The 20,365-nt window shown below is 32.2% G+C and overlaps 1 protein-coding gene across 2 annotated transcripts in view; it reads right to left on the bottom strand.

Moving 5' to 3' along the window:
- LOC150095364 (syntaxin-7-like) overlaps window positions 1–20,365 on the bottom strand; it is a 275,749-nt gene that overhangs the window by 243,391 nt on the left and 11,993 nt on the right. For both annotated transcript variants that reach the window (XR_016550052.1, XM_090410144.1), the window contains exon 2: window positions 16,495–16,604. Coding sequence is in view for 1 of the 2 variants with exons in the window: in XM_090410144.1 (XP_090266270.1) it covers window positions 16,495–16,561 (67 nt within the window). In the remaining variant the exon portion in view is untranslated. The remainder of the gene's footprint in view (window positions 1–16,494; window positions 16,605–20,365) is intronic.

Raw genomic sequence — 20,365 nt, 5'->3', positions numbered from 1 at the left:
AACTGTTTAGGATTCTCTTCAGCCTGCATGGCCAATGTTCTTTCGTAATCCTTTTTTGCTTTTCTTACCACACTCGTCACCCTTCTGGCCTGCGCTTTATACCGTTCATGTGCCTGCCGGTCACCCTTCTCCTTAAATTCCCTCCATAGTTGTTTCTTTTTTTTCAACTCATGCTTAATGGTGTTATTTATCCATTTAACCCCTACTTGATTTATTATTCGGACTCTAGGTATACAGTCAACCATTGCTTCATGCAAGCACTTCTTAACTACCTCCCATGCACTATCAACTTCTAGTCCTTGCAGTTGTACATGCTATGGCACTGAACCAATCAAACTCCTAAGCTTGTCATACTATCCCGCCCGATAATTCCACATGTACCCTGTCTTAATTGAAAATTCTACACCTTTAGCCACCTCCCAAGTTAAGACCCTATGATCACTCTCACCGATTGGTGGCAATGTGGTTGTTAATATTTAATGAATTTATTTATCCTGTATAGGCTGCGCCATTAGTTATTTATAATGTGTATTATAAATAATATTTCATTTACTAACAATTATTTTTATTTTTGACTCCGAGTGTCCCTATATGTTATTATATTTGCACAAAGAGTTCACTCCAATTGGTGCAATGACTTTAACTCACTTTTTCAGAATCCAGCTAATCATTGACTCAACACCAAGTACAAAATAAACACATTTAATAAAACTTAAAACAATATATATACACTTCTAGTAAAATACATAACTACAAATACAGATTATATGGATCCAAGGCCTTATTAAAAAAATACAAACTTACTCTTAAGACAAAACACTTTTTCTTTACAATCACAAAAAAAATGTTCATAGTCTTATTCTCTTCCTGTTAAGGCTCTTTTCAAGATCCCTTTAAAAATTCTTTTTTACTGCCTCACACAAAACAAAATCAAGTTCCTTCCTACTTGAATATATCTTGGCCAGTTTATAAAAACTTAGTTTCAAGATTTCCTTTTTCTTCTGTACTTATTCCTTCTTGAAACATATTATTTCCACTATTCCTTTTTCGGAATACAATATGAAATTTCCTTTTGACTGCCGCACACAAAAAATCAAGTTCCTCCCAACTTGAATATTCCTCGGCCAGTTTATAAAAACTTGGTTTCAAGATTTCCTTTTTATTCTTTACTTATTCCTTCTTGGAACATATTATTTCCACTATTCCTTTTTCGGAATACAATATAAAATTTCCTTTTAACTGCCGCACACAAAAAATCAAGTTCCTCCCAACTTGAATATCCCTCGGCCAGTGTTCTAAAAACTTTCCGAACGCTCTCTTGTTTACCACTGTAACTTGGATACGCAACGCTTTCTTGTCAGCTGTCAATCAAACATCAAGTTCACTCCGGGAGCATGCGCACTTCAACAACGTCAGAAACTACGCATTGTAAAAATATGGCTGACTCGCTGTATCCACCAGCGCTGAAGAAAGTCTTTCATAAACACAAAATTCAACATTTAAAATACAACAAACTTTCTTATAAATAATACAAATAATCAATTAGTAAGTACTTCAATATTTTTACTTCTTTACATGTTATTTCTAATATAATATTTTCATAACGAGCACATCACAAGTGCAGACACTGCGTGTATGAAAACAAAAACTAACAAGCAAAATTAATACGTAAAAATATTCAGAATTTTTAATATGATTATTTTTACATCAGTTTCATTTTTCTGTGAAAAAAAATTTTTTTTTTTAAAAAAAAATTTTTTATATTTAACCTACGTCTAAACAAAATTTTAATATTTATTTCAAGATCGTTATATTTTAAGTTCTAATCTAATTATCTAATCATTATGTATATCTTCTGAATCACTAGTTTCAGAATCATCTGACACTAGAGATAATTCTGAACTTTCTTCTTCCAGATTAGTATACTTAAATATTTCATTTTTATACCTTTCAAACACTTCATTTAAACTACTTGAATGATGTCCTAAATCTATAGAATCATCACTATCAGAATCAGTTTCTACAGGTTTTTGTGATTCTAAAAGTTTCTGGGATTTCTTATCCTTACTAACTAAATTTGAGGTATCTTTAACTTCCCTCTTCTTATTTAATCCTATATTTATCAACCTATGAAATTCCGCTATACTTTCATCAATATTAGAATCAATTTGATTATCATTATTCCTACATTGTACATCATCTGAAACATGTGTCTTGGGAATTCTAAAATTTCTTGTATTTTGGTTCACTTTACCAAAGTTTAATTTTTTCTTTCGCTGCATATTTGAATTATGAATATTAGATCTATTCCCTTTTCTATCATTTAACTTTGAATAAGATTCACAATTAGTATTAGGAAAACTACATTCATCCTTCAATATTTTATTCATATTATCACCTAAAGTAACTAAATTTTTATTCCCCAAAAAGTACCTTTTTAATCTATCAGAATGTACATTTAAAATTTTACTAGGATTATTGACATCTTGAATTCTAAAATTCACAGGAGAAAAATTGTCTAAAATTCTAAATGGACCTAAGGCTTTCTTTCCTAATTTCCCAACTCTTTTAATACTAGATTTATCATCTAACAATACTAAATCACCTGGTACAAATGATTTATAATTTCTAAAGCGATTTATATATTGTCTAGTTTTCTGAGCACTTAATTTACTTATCTCACCTACTAGTCTATGAGTAGTGGAAAACTTATCTATTACTAATTCTAAATATTCATTTATATCACTGTATCCTGTATTTGGAATAACTGAAACAAGTTCATTAGGAAAAACTGGGTCAAAACCATATAATGCAAAAGATGGTTTTTCCTTGATAGCAGAATGAAAAGCAGACCTACATGCAAATAATGTTTGAGAGATATGTGTATCCCAATCATTCATTTTGGTGTTTGCCAACTTTGAAAGTATTTGCTTTATGTTTCTATTTAGTCTTTCACACATACCATTACATTGCGGATGATAAGGTGTTGTAAAAATCTTCTTAACATTAAGCAATTTACATAACTGTAATAATAGTTCAGATGTGAAATTTGCTCCTTGATCTGAAAGTAAGGTCTGAGGAGTTCCATATCTACAAACTATCATATTCAAAAACTTTCTTGCAATAGTTTTTGCAGATTGGTCTTTCATTGATACTGCTTCAGGAAATCTAGTTAGCATGTCTATGACTACTAGAATATACCTATTTCCTTTTTTAGTAATTGGTAGAGGACCTACTACATCAATAGCAACAGCTTGAAATGGTCTAGTTGGAATTGGAAATGGTTGTAAAGGAGCTTTTCCTCTAAAAGGGGATCTTATTTGGCACTTATGGCATGACTTGACATACGTGAGTATATCACTCTTCATACCTTTCCAGATGTAACGATCCTTTATTCTTTCCAAAGTTCTAGAAAACCCTTGGTGTCCTGCTAAGTCAGAATCATGGAAAGTATACATAATCCAAGGAATCATTTCAGTTGGTGCCAATATTTTCACCTTCAACTTTCCATCTTCCATTTGTCTAGATAAGAGTAACCCATCTTGATCTAAATACAAGTTTTCCAGATTCAAAAATGTATCTAGTTGAGTTTCCTCTTTCAATACTGCCTCATAAATAGTTTTTAGTATGGGATCATCCTTTTGAGCTTGGATAATCTTATCCTTTTTCCAAATTTGTATACTAGGATCCTTATTCTTTAGAGTTTCAATATTAAATACTTGATCACTATCACTAGTATCTAGAAAAACTTCAGGAGACTGCTCTAATTTTCCACTGTCACCTGAATTCCTATCCAAACAGCATTCTATTCCACATAATGATACTGTATTATCAATAAAATTACACACAAACCCATGACGTTTCAGAAAATCAATTCCAAATATTATTTGTACATTTGGATTTGAAGATTCTGGAAGAACAATTAATGAATGAGAAACCTTTAATGGAAAACAAGGAATTGAAATAAAGACATTGATTTGCTTATAAGCTGAAATTTCAGATTCAAATATTCCTTTTAACTTAATTGGATTGCTTAAAACTGAAATATCATTTGGAATTAGAGATTTAATTTTGTTAAATAAGCTATAAGAAATGAGTGAAATGTGTGCACCTGTGTCAAGTAAGATATCACAAGGTACATCTTCAATAAATCCTTGTAATACTGTTAAAGGATTACTTTCATTAGCATAAGGAGCTAATGCTACATCAAACTTTCTTTTATGGTTATAGCTGTCTTTGGCTTTACCCATGTTTAGTGAATAGTTTGACATTTCTGTCCTTGCCAGTATAATATTGGAATAATAATTAATTCCAGATTTACCTTTATTCTCCGATTTCTTATTTTGAAAACAAGATCTATCTCTAACATAACAATCTTTAGCAAAATGACCCTGTTTATTACATCTAAAACATTTTGGAATGTATCTCCTATGAGATGCTTTATTCCTGTTAATGCTATCAGATTTACAAGAAAAAGATTGATTATCTGTAAGATTTTTGGATATTGATAAATCCGACATCATCTTAAACAGAAGTTCCTGTCCTTGTACTATGGGTCTCTGTTGTCTTTCTATTTCTTCACTCAGAAATGTTTTCAGTTCCTCATATTTTTCCAAATCATGTAATTTTACCCTGGAATCAGATTCTGGAATATCTTTAGTAAAATTCACAGAAGTTTCCTTAGACTTTTTCTTTTTATTTTCAGCTTTACCCTTTTGATGCTTTTCTTCTCTCATTTTATCAGTACCCACAATGCTAGAAGAATGAGTTTGATTATGCTGAAAAGAATTTACTTGCTTATTGCTTGAGGAATGAAAAATATCTCTTAATCTTTCTTCCTTTTCTTTAACAAGCTCAAAATATTGTTCAAGGTTTCTAACTTTTTTCTTATACGCTATTTCTTTTAAATTATCCTTGAGGCCAAGCCTAAATTGATTAAAGAGCAACCATTCTAAAGAGGATTTCTCTTCAGATGAAATATTAAATCCATGAGCAATGGTCCACAATCTATGATAATATTCAGAAACAGATTCCTTATTACTTTGGATACACTGTTGAATCTTCCAAATGTTAGGCCCTAATTCTCTTACATTTGAAAATTCTGATATTAGCAAACTTTTAAAGGTTGCATAATTGTCAGTATCTCTTAGTAAAGGAGATGTATTTAAGAATGTTTTGGCTTTTCCCAACAATTTATTACGAAGTATAATTAACAAGTGAAAATCTGACCAATTTCCTAAATCTTTAATTTTTTCTGCATACCTAAAAAATGTTTCTATGCTTTCACTACTATCACCTGAGAAAGAAGGTATTACTAAGGTTGGATTTATTAACCTAAAAAATTCTTCATCATTAACTGAAGGAACTTTACTACTAATATTACTATTTTCTGTAGCCATTTTTTTTTTTTTTTGATTTGAGTCAAGATTTGCCTTTTGGATTCTAAAATAGTTTAGTCATAACCAATTATCCTGTCGTCGACTGCGCCATTGTTAATATTTAATGAATTTATTTATCCTGTATAGGCTGCGCCATTAGTTATTTATAATGTGTATTATAAATAATATTTCATTTACTAACAATTATTTTTATTTTTGACTCCGAGTGTCCCTATATGTTATTATATTTGCACAAAGAGTTCACTCCAATTGGTGCAATGACTTTAACTCACTTTTTCAGAATCCAGCTAATCATTGACTCAACACCAAGTACAAAATAAACACATTTAATAAAACTTAAAACAATATATATACACTTCTAGTAAAATACATAACTACAAATACAGATTATATGGATCCAAGGCCTTATTAAAAAAATACAAACTTACTCTTAAGACAAAACACTTTTTCTTTACAATCACAAAAAAAATGTTCATAGTCTTATTCTCTTCCTGTTAAGGCTCTTTTCAAGATCCCTTTAAAAATTCTTTTTTACTGCCTCACACAAAACAAAATCAAGTTCCTTCCTACTTGAATATATCTTGGCCAGTTTATAAAAACTTAGTTTCAAGATTTCCTTTTTCTTCTGTACTTATTCCTTCTTGAAACATATTATTTCCACTATTCCTTTTTCGGAATACAATATGAAATTTCCTTTTGACTGCCGCACACAAAAAATCAAGTTCCTCCCAACTTGAATATTCCTCGGCCAGTTTATAAAAACTTGGTTTCAAGATTTCCTTTTTATTCTTTACTTATTCCTTCTTGAAACATATTATTTCCACTATTCCTTTTTCGGAATACAATATAAAATTTCCTTTTAACTGCCGCACACAGAAAATCAAGTTCCTCCCAACTTGAATATTCCTCGGCCAGTTTATAAAAACTTAGTTTCAAGATTTCCTTTTTCTTCTGTACTTATTCCTTCTTGGAACATATTATTTCCACTATTCCTTTTTCGGAATACAATATAAAATTTCCTTTTAACTGCCGCACACAAAAAATCAAGTTCCTCCCAACTTGAATATCCCTCGGCCAGTGTTCTAAAAACTTTCCGAACGCTCTCTTGTTTACCACTGTAACTTGGATACGCAACGCTTTCTTGTCAGCTGTCAATCAAACATCAAGTTCACTCCGGGAGCATGCGCACTTCAACAACGTCAGAAACTACGCATTGTAAAAATATGGCTGACTCGCTGTATCCACCAGCGCTGAAGAAAGTCTTTCATAAACACAAAATTCAACATTTAAAATACAACAAACTTTCTTATAAATAATACAAATAATCAATTAGTAAGTACTTCAATATTTTTACTTCTTTACATGTTATTTCTAATATAATATTTTCATAACGAGCACATCACAAGTGCAGACACTGCGTGTATGAAAACAAAAACTAACAAGCAAAATTAATACGTAAAAATATTCAGAATTTTTAATATGATTATTTTTACATCGTCATATTTGTTACAGCCAAATCCTCAGATGTAATTACTAGGTCAAGCACTCTCTGACCCCTAGTATTTTCCATTACATGCTGTCGCAGATAGTTATCCCTTAATAACCGCATAAAATCCAGTTCCTTCCTCCCGTGTGTCCTCTCCTCACTCCAATCAATGCGACCATAGTTGAAATCTCCCATAATAATCACCCTCCTTCCACCCATTTCTTCTATTTGCTTGTGCATACTGTCACCACCATCTTTTCCATCACCTGGTCTATAGCAGCACCCAATTGTATTTAGTTCTGCTAGCCACAATCTCACACCAAATGGCCTCAAATGTGCTCTTTTCTCTATCCTGCAATTCAACTTCTATTCTCCTTGGCTGGAGCTCATCAGCTATCATCAACAATACTCCTCCCCCCATTTTATTCTCTCTGTCATTCCTGAACACACTATACCCATCACATTCAATCCCACTAGTTATATCATCTACAGTCAGCCATGTTTCACTAATACCTATAACCTGTGGTCTGGAAGTGCCAACCATGGCCAAAAACTCTTCCTTCTTGTTCCTAATACTCCTAGTATTAGTGTACATGAATTTAAGACCCCCATTAGCCCCAACCCTACCTTGATGCCTTATATTAACTCTCCCACACAAAAATTTTAGTAATCTTTGATGAAATTTTTTCAAGCAAATTTATACAGTTCGGAGTTTATCCCATCTTCTCCTGCTGATTTGCCATTTTTTATTTTATTTAGGTGTCCTTTAATTCTTTCATTGTTATCATATCATTTAAGGTATTTTGTAAGTTTCTGGTGTAATTATTTTTGATGCCAGCATTATCCGTCCAAAGATCTGTAAAGTAATCCAAGAATTCTTTTACATCTATTTCACAATTTATATTTGCAGTTTCTTTTATATCTGCATTCATGTGTTTTAGTATTTTGTACACACTGGGTCTTATTTTGTATATGTCATTTTCTAGATATGATACAAATTTTTCCCAGCTTTCTCTGTCTCTCTTTTAGCTATTGCTCGTCTTTTTTTATATTCAATTTCATCTTGTTTTTTGCTACTTAACCATTCTTTTAGAAGCTAGCTTTTTATTTGCTATAATTATTTTTATTTCATTGTCCCATATATGTAATTTTTTATTATGATATTTTTTGTGTGTTCCTAGACTTTCATGCTGCTGATGCAATAATTTCTTTTATATTATTCTATTCTTTCTCAATGTCTTCATTTCTTGTATTTTTTCTAAGTAGTTATTAATCCTCTGTTGGTATAAATTTCTTATACTTGAATCATTTAGTAGTCTTACTTTGTAATTATATTCTGTTTCTCTAGAGTTCTTTTTTTTTTTTGCATTTTTTGTAGCTAGTTTGGTGGAAATCTTAGTTTTGCCTGTACTAAATAATGATCTGTGTCAATTTCTAGCCCTCTTCTAACTTTAACATCTAGGAAGAGGTTTGCTGCTTTTTCATTTGCCATAAAGTCGTCTATTATTGATTTTTGTCTTCTTTTGAATGGATAATACTGGCATCAAAAATAATTACACCAGAAACTTACAAAATACCTTAAATGATATGATAACAATGAAAGAATTAAAGGACAACCTAAATAAAATAAAAAAATGGCAAAAAAAAGGACTTTATTCATTTATAAACAAACTAGACAGAATAATTGCACATGAAAGATTTTGACAGTCTTCAACAGTCTAGTGTATATAACAGTGAAAAATGCCAATTATTATTTATTGACATAAATATAATATATCTAGTTGAGTGGTAGAGAAGAGAGCTGTAGAGTAGGTGCCCTCCCTCGATGAGCTTTGGGCTCCCTGGAGGGATCCCATAATAATAATAATAAAATATTGCTGTCACATTCAAGTGGCATAATGCATGCCACATACCATATCTGCAGATGTTTGTTTTTTTAATAAACTGAGGCTTCTTTAAATTTTCTTATATAACAATTATGTGTGTCATGCCCAGTGATGAATAAACTGACTAAACTACCTAGAATGTCTGAAGATTATATTGTTAAATCTTTGCTTTTTTAATAACTGTTGGCTTACCAGACTACCAGAAAATATAAGCAATACTTCATGCACAATTTTTTTCTATGTGGAGCTACCAAGCTGAAAGATACTTTAGACTTGAGACTATCTAAAACTGGAAAGGATGTGACATGCATTATGCTACAGAATATGATAGCATATAACTAACTTTGTTCTTTTGCATGCATATTATTTAAACAAAATTAAACTTTTTTTTTTTTTTTTTTTTTACTGTACTATGTACTAGAATGTTTAAGTTAGCAAAAAAATTATGTTAATTATTCTGTTTGTTTTTTTTATTATTATCAATTAATAAAAGTCTTGTGTCCCTGATGAAGTGTGTTAGTAACATAAAATCTAATCCATGCTTCTTTTTCTACAACTTGCATTGCTTTTTTCAAACTGTTCATCCAATTTTTTCCTCTGAGGACTCACAAAAATCCCTTCACATTCTGGTTCTGAACAAGCAGGTAATTTACAACATAAATAAATAAAAGAATTTCCAATCTTGGCCCAAGGTTTTTTTACGATCTATTTCATGAAGTTTGTATGTGCTGTTTCCATATACCATGCTTACTATATGCTTACACAAAGTGAAAGTACTGATTGTTCTGGCAAGCAACAGTGATTTGAAAGGTGAGAAATATGCAATGAATATGAAAAACTAGCTGAAAAAGGCAAAAAAAAAGAAGAGTAAGAAAGCAAAGACCGAGTCTGCTACCACGATATAAAAGGACTGACTGACTGATAAGGGACATAATTGCTAATGAGTCATTGAGAAGATTGCAGATGGAATAATATGCAGTTTTTATATGTATAAAGTGAATTTGATGAATAAAAAGCCTTGTATGTGCCTAGTGGTCTGCATTTGAATGGTTTTGGAGTTAGATGTTTGGAGAAAGTGTTCAGTGAGAGATTGGATTTCCAATCTCTCACTGAACACTTTCACTGCAAATTTCCCTGAACATCAGAGAAACTTAGAGGTGTTAAGGAAATGCAGTCAAATGTAATTCCAGCCACCCTCGAGACAAGAGTGTAGAAATGATCGTGATATGCAGAGTGTAGTTTCAGTTTTCAAATAAGAATAGGTTGGAAATTACATCACATAAGGGTAACTATGGATCAAAAGGGATGTTGAAATGCATGTATACATATTCTGATCTGTGCCTTCTGGCACAGGTCAGCTTGACTTGGCCAAAAATGATCAACATAAGACTTGGTTGAAGATGATAGACCTACAGGGATAGAATGTTAAGAGAATGTATTTTAGAGAGAATATTAAGAGAATGTATTTTCAAGGACAATAGAGGAAATAAAACAGGTTGAGGAATACTTCTGAGGATAGCTGAACTTCAAAAATGGAAAGTTTTTCAATTGGCAACAAAGAAAATTACATTTTACAAGAAATAATATTCTTGTTCAATCATTTGTCCAAAAGTAAGTGAACAAAATTTTAAACGCAAAGTTACTTCATGTGCAAATGTTTGAATATGCTACTTAGGCTGTTGACTTATAATCAATTGCCCAATCAAAACTCTGATCCATAGTATTCTAATAATTAATTATCCAAATATTGATTGGGTAGCAATAGAACCTTATGAGAATTAAAATGCATTTAGTGAGCTATTGTGAGACAACTTCCTCAAGCAGCACGTGACAGAAGGAACTTGAGGTCAAAGAGTGTTAGAGTTGATTATAGGGTCAGAGGGCGTTTCAGTTAAAGACGTAACTATTCTGCCTCTGGTTGGTGACAGATCATGTGGTACGCACTCGGGAAGTGACTAAGTTTATGGATGTTCCATTCAAAAAAGGTTACATGCTGAAGTACAAAGCAGGAAATTATGACCAACTGAGGAGTATACTGAGTTCAGTGGAATAGGATTGGTTGATGGATGGATGGAAAAATATCGACAGTGCATGGGAAGCATTTAAACAATACTTAAACGATGTAATATCAGAGTGTGTCCTGAGAGTTCGAAGAATAAATAGAGTAGGAGTCAAATGGATGTATAATATTATTAAGCAAGAGATTTATGAGAAAAGGATGATGTGGAAGAAATACTGCATGCATTATAAAAATTATAAGGCAGCAGGCTAGAATAGTCACAACTAATGTACGAAAACAAAGTCTGAGTAAAAGAAACTAGCTCTGCATGCTAAATACAACCCACAAGAATTATATTGATATGTTGCAAGTAAAAGAAAGAATGAATATGAAAGAATAACTCTTCTAAATGCAGATGATGTGAGGATTACAGATGTAGAAAAGGTTGAGTGCCCATTTTGTTAAAAAGTGATCAACTAATGAGTGCCTATTTTGTTAAAAGCTATCAACTTGGTGTGCACAACATTGAGCTCACTACTACCTCTTCACTGGATGAAGAAACTCAGGCGTATGAGGACGAGGTATTAGAGCTGTTCCACAAACTGAATGAGAATTCAGCAATAGTGACTGATTGGATATCAGCACGTGTGCTAAAAGAGTGTTCAGCTGAACTGGCTATTTCCTTTGACCAGGCTGTTTAATGAGTCTAAGAACAGGGAAGATTCTGCAGGAATGTATGGTAATTCCATTGCACAAGAGTGGTGCAAAGACCAATGTATCCAACTATCGACCAATTAGTATCCCAGGAGTGGTGGTGAAGATTTGGAAAAATTGGTTAGTGCTTGTAATGAGAAACATGGGTTTACTAAGGAAAGGTCATGTTTTAGCAACTTGCTCACATTTTATAACAATGTTACCCATTGAACTGGACAAGGGGAATGGATACACCATGATACTTTTGGATTTTGGAAAGACTTTGACAGAATACAGCATGGTAGACTGCTGCATAAAATGGAGAATATGGGTTTGTTTATAGAATATTAGCATGGATAAGAGGATGGCTGACTGACAGATATCAAAATTGGTATATGGGAAATGTGAGTCTGCAAGATTTAAAGTAACCAATGGTGTACCACAAGGATCATTGTTTGGTTCACTGTTATTCAATTTGTACATTAATAATATTGGGAAGGAACTGACAAACAATTTATTTGCTGATGATGCAAAGATAAGTAGGGTAATCAGGAATGCTACTGATAGGCAGTACTTGCAGAATGATTTGAATAAGATGGAATTGTGGCACAGGAAAATGGATGTCAGTAAATGTAAAGTCATTCACTTCTGCATGATCAGATATTCAATGTCATATTATATTGGTGGGATTATGATGGAAGAAACTAGGAAACTTGAAGCTAGGGATCTTGGAGTGTAGTAGATAGGAAGTTGAAGTTCAGTGGCCATGTAGCAAAGATTGCAAATACAACTCAAAAGATAATTTGCAATGCTGAAACAAACATCATGTAAAGATAAGGATGTCATTTTGCCTCTTTACAAGGCCTTAATGATATCCTGATTATGAAGACAGATTGAGAATTTGTAGACTGCAGACACTATTTCAGACAGGATTTTAGTTGATGGAATTTTCAATTTATGGAGAGTGGGGAAAGGACAAGAGGGCATCCTTGGAAGCTGAGAATGAATGCCACTAAGAAGAGGTGAGGGATAGATTTCTCTCTCACAGGGTGGCACGTGATTGGAATGGATTGCCATTAGATGTTGTGAGTGCAAGCAGTGTGAATGAATTCAAGAATAAGTATGATAACTAGTCTGTGTAATATGTGGCCTCCCTCGATGAGTCCCTGACTCCCTGGAGGTCTCTTTTAATAATAATAAGGTGATACACCTTTTTACTATTTGTATATGGAAAATACGACTTCTACATTAATGAAATCTTAGTATCTTCATGAGTCTGGCTCTTGGTCATGAGGCCTCAATAAAACCAGTCTAAGTAATGGCAATTCCCATAATGTTTTGCATTATTATGGGATACTGAGGTAAACGACGTGAAGTTAACAACCTCTATATACAATTAGCATAGTCATGAAGATACTTCATAAGCTGGAATGCTATGGTCTTGGATCAAGGTTTAAACAAGAACACAACATATCAGATATAATTTAAATTAACAGACATAGAAATACTTAGATGTTGTTGATTATTCATAATTGCACTTCATAGTATAAACAACACCAGAAGAAGAATATTAAATTAAAAATAATTTAATTTTTAATAACTTAAATATAAATAAATTAATTTATTGAACTTACTAATATTTCACTGTAAATTAATGATGCCAAGAAATTATGTTCTTGATTTAATTCTTTATCTAAGTGTAAGCAAACGAAGTGTTCAAGTGAAGTTTCTTTAATATGGCTATATTCTTGGTTTAATCCTTCATACACCTTGTTTGCTTATACTTGCATAAAGGATTACACCAAGAATATAATTTCTCCAAATCTTTAATTTATAGTATAACCAAGTGAAAAAAGTTTCAACATCTATCTCGGATCCAGAATAACTTAAAAATAAGGTGATACACCTTTTATATATTTGTATGTTGGAAATATATGACTTCAACCTTGGTATCCCTTCTGCATCTGGCTCCCACTGATGAGACATCAATAAAAGTCAACCTCTTTTAGGGTCATTCAGTGAGATTTATAGTGATTCTTTTAGGGTCATTCAGTGAGATTTAGAGTCATAGATCACTCAGAATTTTTGGAGAGCTTTCCCTGCACTTTAACATAATTCAATAAAGGTCGACCCGGTCTTGGTAATGACCCTTCCCTCAATGCACAGCATTATACAACCCCCCCCACAAAGGATGTGTGCTTTGCTACTTGTATATAGAGGTTAATGACTAAACGCAAAGTCATGAAGATACTTCCCATGCAAACTTTGTTTGCTTACACTTGGATAAAGGATGACACCAGAATATAATTGCTTGGCATCTTTAATTTAAAATCAATATACATGCATCATCCTTATAGTGAAAGGAGTGTAGCAGGTAGTTTGAAATGGCAAGATGTCATAGTGCAAGTTGCAGCTCATTTAGTGATAGGAGACTAGATCTTTCAGACATCTAGATCTAGTCTCCTATCTAGTTTTAATTTAGTGGTAGAGCACATCATTTATGTTTGTATTTCAGTAGGATGATTGCATGCCCCAGTTTGGCTAGGAATGCCCTGGTTTAAGTCTGTTGTCCCAGCATCCCATCCAGTTTAGTATTTGTCTTAGTATTTTATTTTTTTTATCACTATCTTCTTTTTTTTTTTTTTACTTACTTTTCACGGTGCAATGTAACTAACGCTTATTTTTCAATGATAACATAGAAAGTCCTAGTTGATAAAAATGAAGCACACCCAGATACAAGCGGTGAGGGACAGCCAACTCCTTGAAGTAAGGGTGGTGGGAGAAGTATTCAACATTGCTGCACTGCCTGCCACTTGGTGTACCACCCAGTTGCTGTACAATAAGTATAGTAATACTGATTTTTTTTTTAAAAAATGAGACCTCCAGTTGGAAATCTTTAATCAAAGTATTTAATGAATGGAGCACCAAAGAACTTCAGCTTTAAGCTTTTAGCAAATTGCAATTCTTGAAAATAAAGATTGTGAATAGGAAGACATTAAAATTTGTTCCTTTAAAAGCAAGGCAAGAACTGGACAAATTAAATTATAAGAGCTGAAATGGTGTACAAGAATTAAATTTATATTTTGTACTGGAATGATACTGATCAGGCATATGATTTGGCAGCATCTAAGATGAAACATTCCAAAGAATCATAAATTGAGACAACTTATTTGACAAGTTTTATCTTGTAAAAATATTTGTTGAAGAAAGGTACTCTGAATGGAGATAAAAAGATAGTGCCTGTGGAAATATTTGGGTTGAAATATTTACACATTTCAATACAAATAAAAATTAGAATTGAGAATATTCTCCATTTAGTAAAATTTCCTCTGAGCTTATCAAGTACCTCAGCATCTGCAGAGAGAGAGAGTATATTCTCAATTAAAAATACCATGGCCTACAAAGAAGTGTTAATAATTTCTAATTCATTAAACATAAAATGCAACTTTGAAGACTTCAAGCAATTTTATGAAAAACTTGAAAATAATATACTGAAAAAATGCAATCTTTGCAAAAATACTAGTGACATAGTTTAGAGACAGATACGCCCAATGAACTGATTAAAGTGCATATTTACCAAGAACAGTTATTCTGCTTATGTATTTTTTAATGTGTAGATAATCAATATAATGAGGTTTTTGATTTTGCTTTAATGAACATGGGAGTACGTTGTTTTTATTTTCTTTAGAAAAATTTCATTTAAGAAAAGTTTTTAATAGAATTATTTAATAGATCCACCAATAATAAAACTGAAGTGTTGATCAATAAATAAATATTTCAAATTATTATATAATTTTAGCCCCTCTTCACCCCACACCCACTCTCAAAAATGTCCCAGTTTAGATAATAAATTATACGGTCACCAGCATAAGGCCATGAATATTGGTGAAATGGATGCGAGACTTTTTTTTTTTTCAGGTAATTATTGCAACATTTACTGAACTATAAATAGCAACTATTACATACTCCTTGCCATATCCCAAACAGGAACTGGCCTGAAGACCAGTTCCCATGTGTGGATGTGGTGGCAGGTAACAAAGAATCTGATGAAGGTTCTTGGCTAACTTTGCAGTAAACAAAATGACAAATGCTCTTCATTGGGTTTCCAACAGAACAGGTTAAGTAGGTCTGATAATTTAGTTAAAGTATAATGGAAGTATGATACAAACCTGTCAACAAATTGAGGATGTTATCGATTGTTCAAAACCAGAAACATTAAAGCCGTTTGATAACTTGATAGTATAATTATATTTAATTTAATGTTTAAATAAATAAAGATATTCAAGAATTAAAATTCTCTGAATGTCACTAGAATAGGCATTGTAGTTTTTGAGATTCACTTGAACTTTATCAGTGCTTGAGACACTTAGATGTCTAAAATACTAACATGCATTACTAAGATTCACAAATTCAAAACTCACTATTAGTAAACACCAGTAAATTTGATAACCATTATGTTTTAGATGGGAAAAAAAACACAAAAAGACAGTTTTTTTTTTGGAAGTAGAAGTTATGAATGATGTGTTTGTATTACAAAAGATTAGAACTAAATGTTAGCAAGAAGATCTAATTTGGTTTGGCAATCTGGATTTTATCAAAGGTAAGGGAGGATGAAATGACTTTTGAAAAAAGTGGAACTTCATTTGGTAGCATTAAGTTATAATAATTAAAACTCATTTTCCCTCCACAATTCCATATGACAGTTGTTTATATCAAATCTTAATAAGCTACTCATCCATAGATAAGAATAACCATTTATGCTCCGTATCATCACAAAACAGGCCAAAAATGCAACCTATAAGTCTCTATAATAATTATTCAAGTCTGTTGTTCACACTGTCTTATTAGATCATTACTGTCAAACAATCAACATGATTTTTTTTAACATCCATGGCATGAATTGCAATACAGCGTGCATGTGCGTGTTGAACTTATACCACATATCTATATCTTAAAATAATACATTTTTAATTTCATTTCCTACAGAAAATTATGCTTTTTTAAAAGAATTTTCTTCATAGCAATGCTTACCAGATCCTGAAGTATCAGAGCTGTAATAAGAGGAATACTGATAACCATTGGAATATGAGCCTGACATGATTACTTAATCACTTACAGTATTTTTTAAAAAAATGAAGCACCTGCAAAGAGATTTAAAAAAAAAACAAAAAAACTTCAATTTTCATATCACAAATTCATATTATGAAATTACTTCACAGTTTTTAGATATTTCATAAGTAATAAAGTAACAATAAATTTTGCATGAAGAAATAAAACAATGTGTCTGAAACTAGATAACAAAAAGCAGTCTTGAATTCACAAAAATAAAAACCTATGGCATGTTTTCATAAACAGTTAAGCAGTTTCACCAATATAAACACAAAAATATGATATGAAAATGATTAATAAGCATTTTTTCATATGCAAGCTCTCAAATGATGTGTATAAAATCAGTGGATAAAAGTTCACTAAGAGGCTTCAGATTAGCTATACACAAACCTAACAATAATAATAGAAGTTTCATGGGTTTACCTACTTTGTATAAAATAATTACAGATGAGTATTACACTCCTTTTAATAGTGAGTTTACTTCAAAGCTGAAATCTTAGAGATTTTCTTTTTTTTTAGTACACCAAACAAGAGTTCCCTCATTAAAATGTAACTTTCAAACATGAAGCACCATGGTATACCAGATTTCTGCCTCATCTCTGATGACTTATTGTAAAGGCATCTCCATGGAGTCCAAATACTCCAAAACTATCCACATAATCTATCATACTTCTCCTTGAACCCATTAACAGACAAAGCACTCACAACTGACTCCGGCAACCCATTCCACTACTTTTCACAACTCTCAAAGCAAAACATCTAGTCCTTACACACTTACTAACCACAGTTTTATTCAATACCAAGATTACTTGGCTATCGAATACACATTTAAAAGTAGAGATAAAGAAGTTATTCATCTTTAAAAGGCCTTGGATCCACATCTGGATTACTGTGCTCAGGCTTGGTCCAGCCCCTCTAGCAGAGTGCTGAAGCATTTCTCCTGCATCAATCCTATAAAACCCATTAAACAAATTAAATGTTTATCACATTCCCTCTTTTTCTCCTATAAACCAACTTTTGCAATCAACACATCCTCAATCTATCCTCATAAAGAACTCCACAGACCACTCAACCATCTTGGTTGCTTGCATCTGAATCTTCTCCACTGCTTCATTCCCAAGAAACCCAGGAGACCAAACTTGAGCACAGTAATCCAGATGTGGATCCAAGGCCTTTTAAAGATAACTTCCTTATCTCTACTTTTAAGTGTGTATTCAATAGCCAAGTAATCTTGGTATTGATAAAACTGTGGTTAGTAACTGTGTAAGGACTAGATGTTTTGCTTTGAGAGTTGTGAAAAGTAGTGAAATGGGTTGCCAGAGTCAGTTGTGAGTGCTTTGTCTGTTAATGGGTTCAAAGAGAGGTATGATAGACTGTGTGGTTAGTTTTGGCCTCCTGTGATGAGTATTTGGACTCCATGGAGATGCCTTTACAATAAGTCATCAGAGATTAGGCATAAATCTGGCATACCATGGTGCTTCATGTTTGAAAATTACATTTTAATGAGTGAACTCTTGTTTGGTGTACTAAAAAAAAAAAGAAAATCTCTAAGGTTAATCTCTAGAATCCAAGAACATCAGGACATTAAATTTATAGAATCTGACAAGTTTGGACTTGCTTTCCATGCAGCTGACTCTAGACACAGTTCCTGGGATCCAAAACAAGATTCTTCATTCCAACAGATTTAAAGTTGATCATCTATTCCTCAAAACTTGTCAAACCTTACATTGGCCAAACTTGAACCACTATGACTGTATGCCCAATCTCAAAAGTTGTAAGAAGTGATTGCTAATAACTATTCATATATATATATATATATATATATATATATATTAATATTCATTAGAGTATTCAGTTTTTAGTTACAGAAGCTATCCAATTTGTTCCTTTTAACTCTAATAGTGCACCAAGTGCAAAAATACTTGGAAATGTTGTAGGTGCTTAAGTGCCTGTTGGGACCACTAATTGAATAGAATAGAATCATTTAAAATAATGTATTATGTTACGTTTAATATCTCAGTGTTAATATCAGACAATATGACAATACAGAACTTGTATTGTCACTATCTTGCATTTATTTCCTTATTTGTGATTTTTCACTGTTGGCCGTGAGTTGATCTTGACCTGAGGTAAAAATACATGCATATTTATCAAAATAAAGTACAGTAACATATTCTTAATGAATATAGAATTACAAGATTGGATAGTATATAAAATTTCAGAATGATTGAATTAATTTGAAATTTTTAATGACATGACAATTGTCGTTATCCTATCTTCCATTTGAGATTTCCTTTGTTTCTTATTTGTGTGCGAGAATCTGACTAGTCCATAGTGCAGTGTTAATACTGATGTGATGACTGTTTCTTTTCATGTTAGAGTGAACCCAAGGAAATGCAGCCAGTCCTGAAGTAATCTTCAACGATACTTTTAATGCAGACACCGTCTTTTCCCAAGTGGCAAGTGTAGTCTTTCAAAACTAAAGCTTATTAAAACTTATTTGCGCTCTACAATGGCCGAAACTCGATTGGAAGATCTTGCCATGATTTCAATTGAACATGAAATTGATCGGAAATTAGACTACCTAGGCCTTATTTGTGATTTTGCAAATACGAAAACAAGAAAAGTTTTGTTATAAACAGTAGGTTAACATCTTAACAGTGAAAATGTAAATAAGCATAAGTTAAAACATCACACCTGTTCTGAAATCTAAAAAAATTATATTTACCGTAGTTACATGTTTGTGATTTAGCAGTTCTTCATTCTACATGACATGATGAACATTACTTATCTGTACGTTAATAGTAATACCTCATTTTCTTTCTTTTAACCCTTTAACGGTGTTCGACAAGTTATTATTATAAAGGATTCTAATGATCAATGATATTTTGAATTTTTTTTTTAATGAAAATAATGTTGTATGCAAAGCAAATAAAATACCACTGCACGCAATTCAAATAATTTCTTGTAATAACTGTGCAAATGGTGTCTAATTTTCCCCAGAAAATAATGAAAACTACGAAAAACTTTTAAAAAAGATCATGCAATGCACTCCTAAATTTGTAGTATTTTTTAGCAAGTTGAATCTGATTTTTGATAAAATATAATCGTACCACAAATTGCTATTTTTTTTTTTTTGATGTTCATGGATTTTTCATGTTTTTTTAAAAATCAATATTTTAAAGTTGTGTTGATAGTATGTGATATTAATGAATTTTGGAGCGATAAAATTTTTGATTTTTCAAATAAACTAACTTTTAATTGCCACTTTGTTATCATTTAATTAAAATTTACAGGGATGCATTTACTCTGCATTTAACAAGTAAATTCCTAGGGCTGGCCCTGATCAGGGTGGATGGTAGCAAGGATAGCTTCTTGTGAGAACAGTCATTTGGGAGAAGGAGAAACAGTGTAATGCAGCAAATGGAGTTTGGAGGGAATAATGATAGGTATACAAATACTGACAATGCACTGATGTTTCTTTATACTAATGCCAAGAGTATCTGGAATAAAGGAGATGAACTGGTAGCACTGATAGCCTCAACCCATCCAAAAATTATGGGGATCAGTACGACATGTTGATGGAAGATGATATACTGGCAGGAATAGAAGCAAGGGGTAGGATAGAAAGAAATGCAGTGGTGGAGTATTGCTTATGGTATGTGATTAACCTTATGCGTAATGAAAAATGATGCACCAAGAACATGAAGAAGGCTACCCTAATTCTAATACATAAAAAAAAGTGAAGTAGAAGACTTTACAAACTACCAAACCAACAATCTACTATCAGTGG

Source organism: Typopeltis vanoorti, chromosome 20 (assembly GCF_054136105.1).
Source record: "Typopeltis vanoorti isolate ZY-2024b chromosome 20, IOZ_Tvanoo_1.0, whole genome shotgun sequence".
Classification (NCBI taxonomy): Eukaryota; Metazoa; Arthropoda; class Arachnida; order Uropygi; family Thelyphonidae; genus Typopeltis; species Typopeltis vanoorti.
Note: the sequence above shows the minus strand (reverse complement) of the source record. Positions and strands in the feature narration are given on the sequence as shown.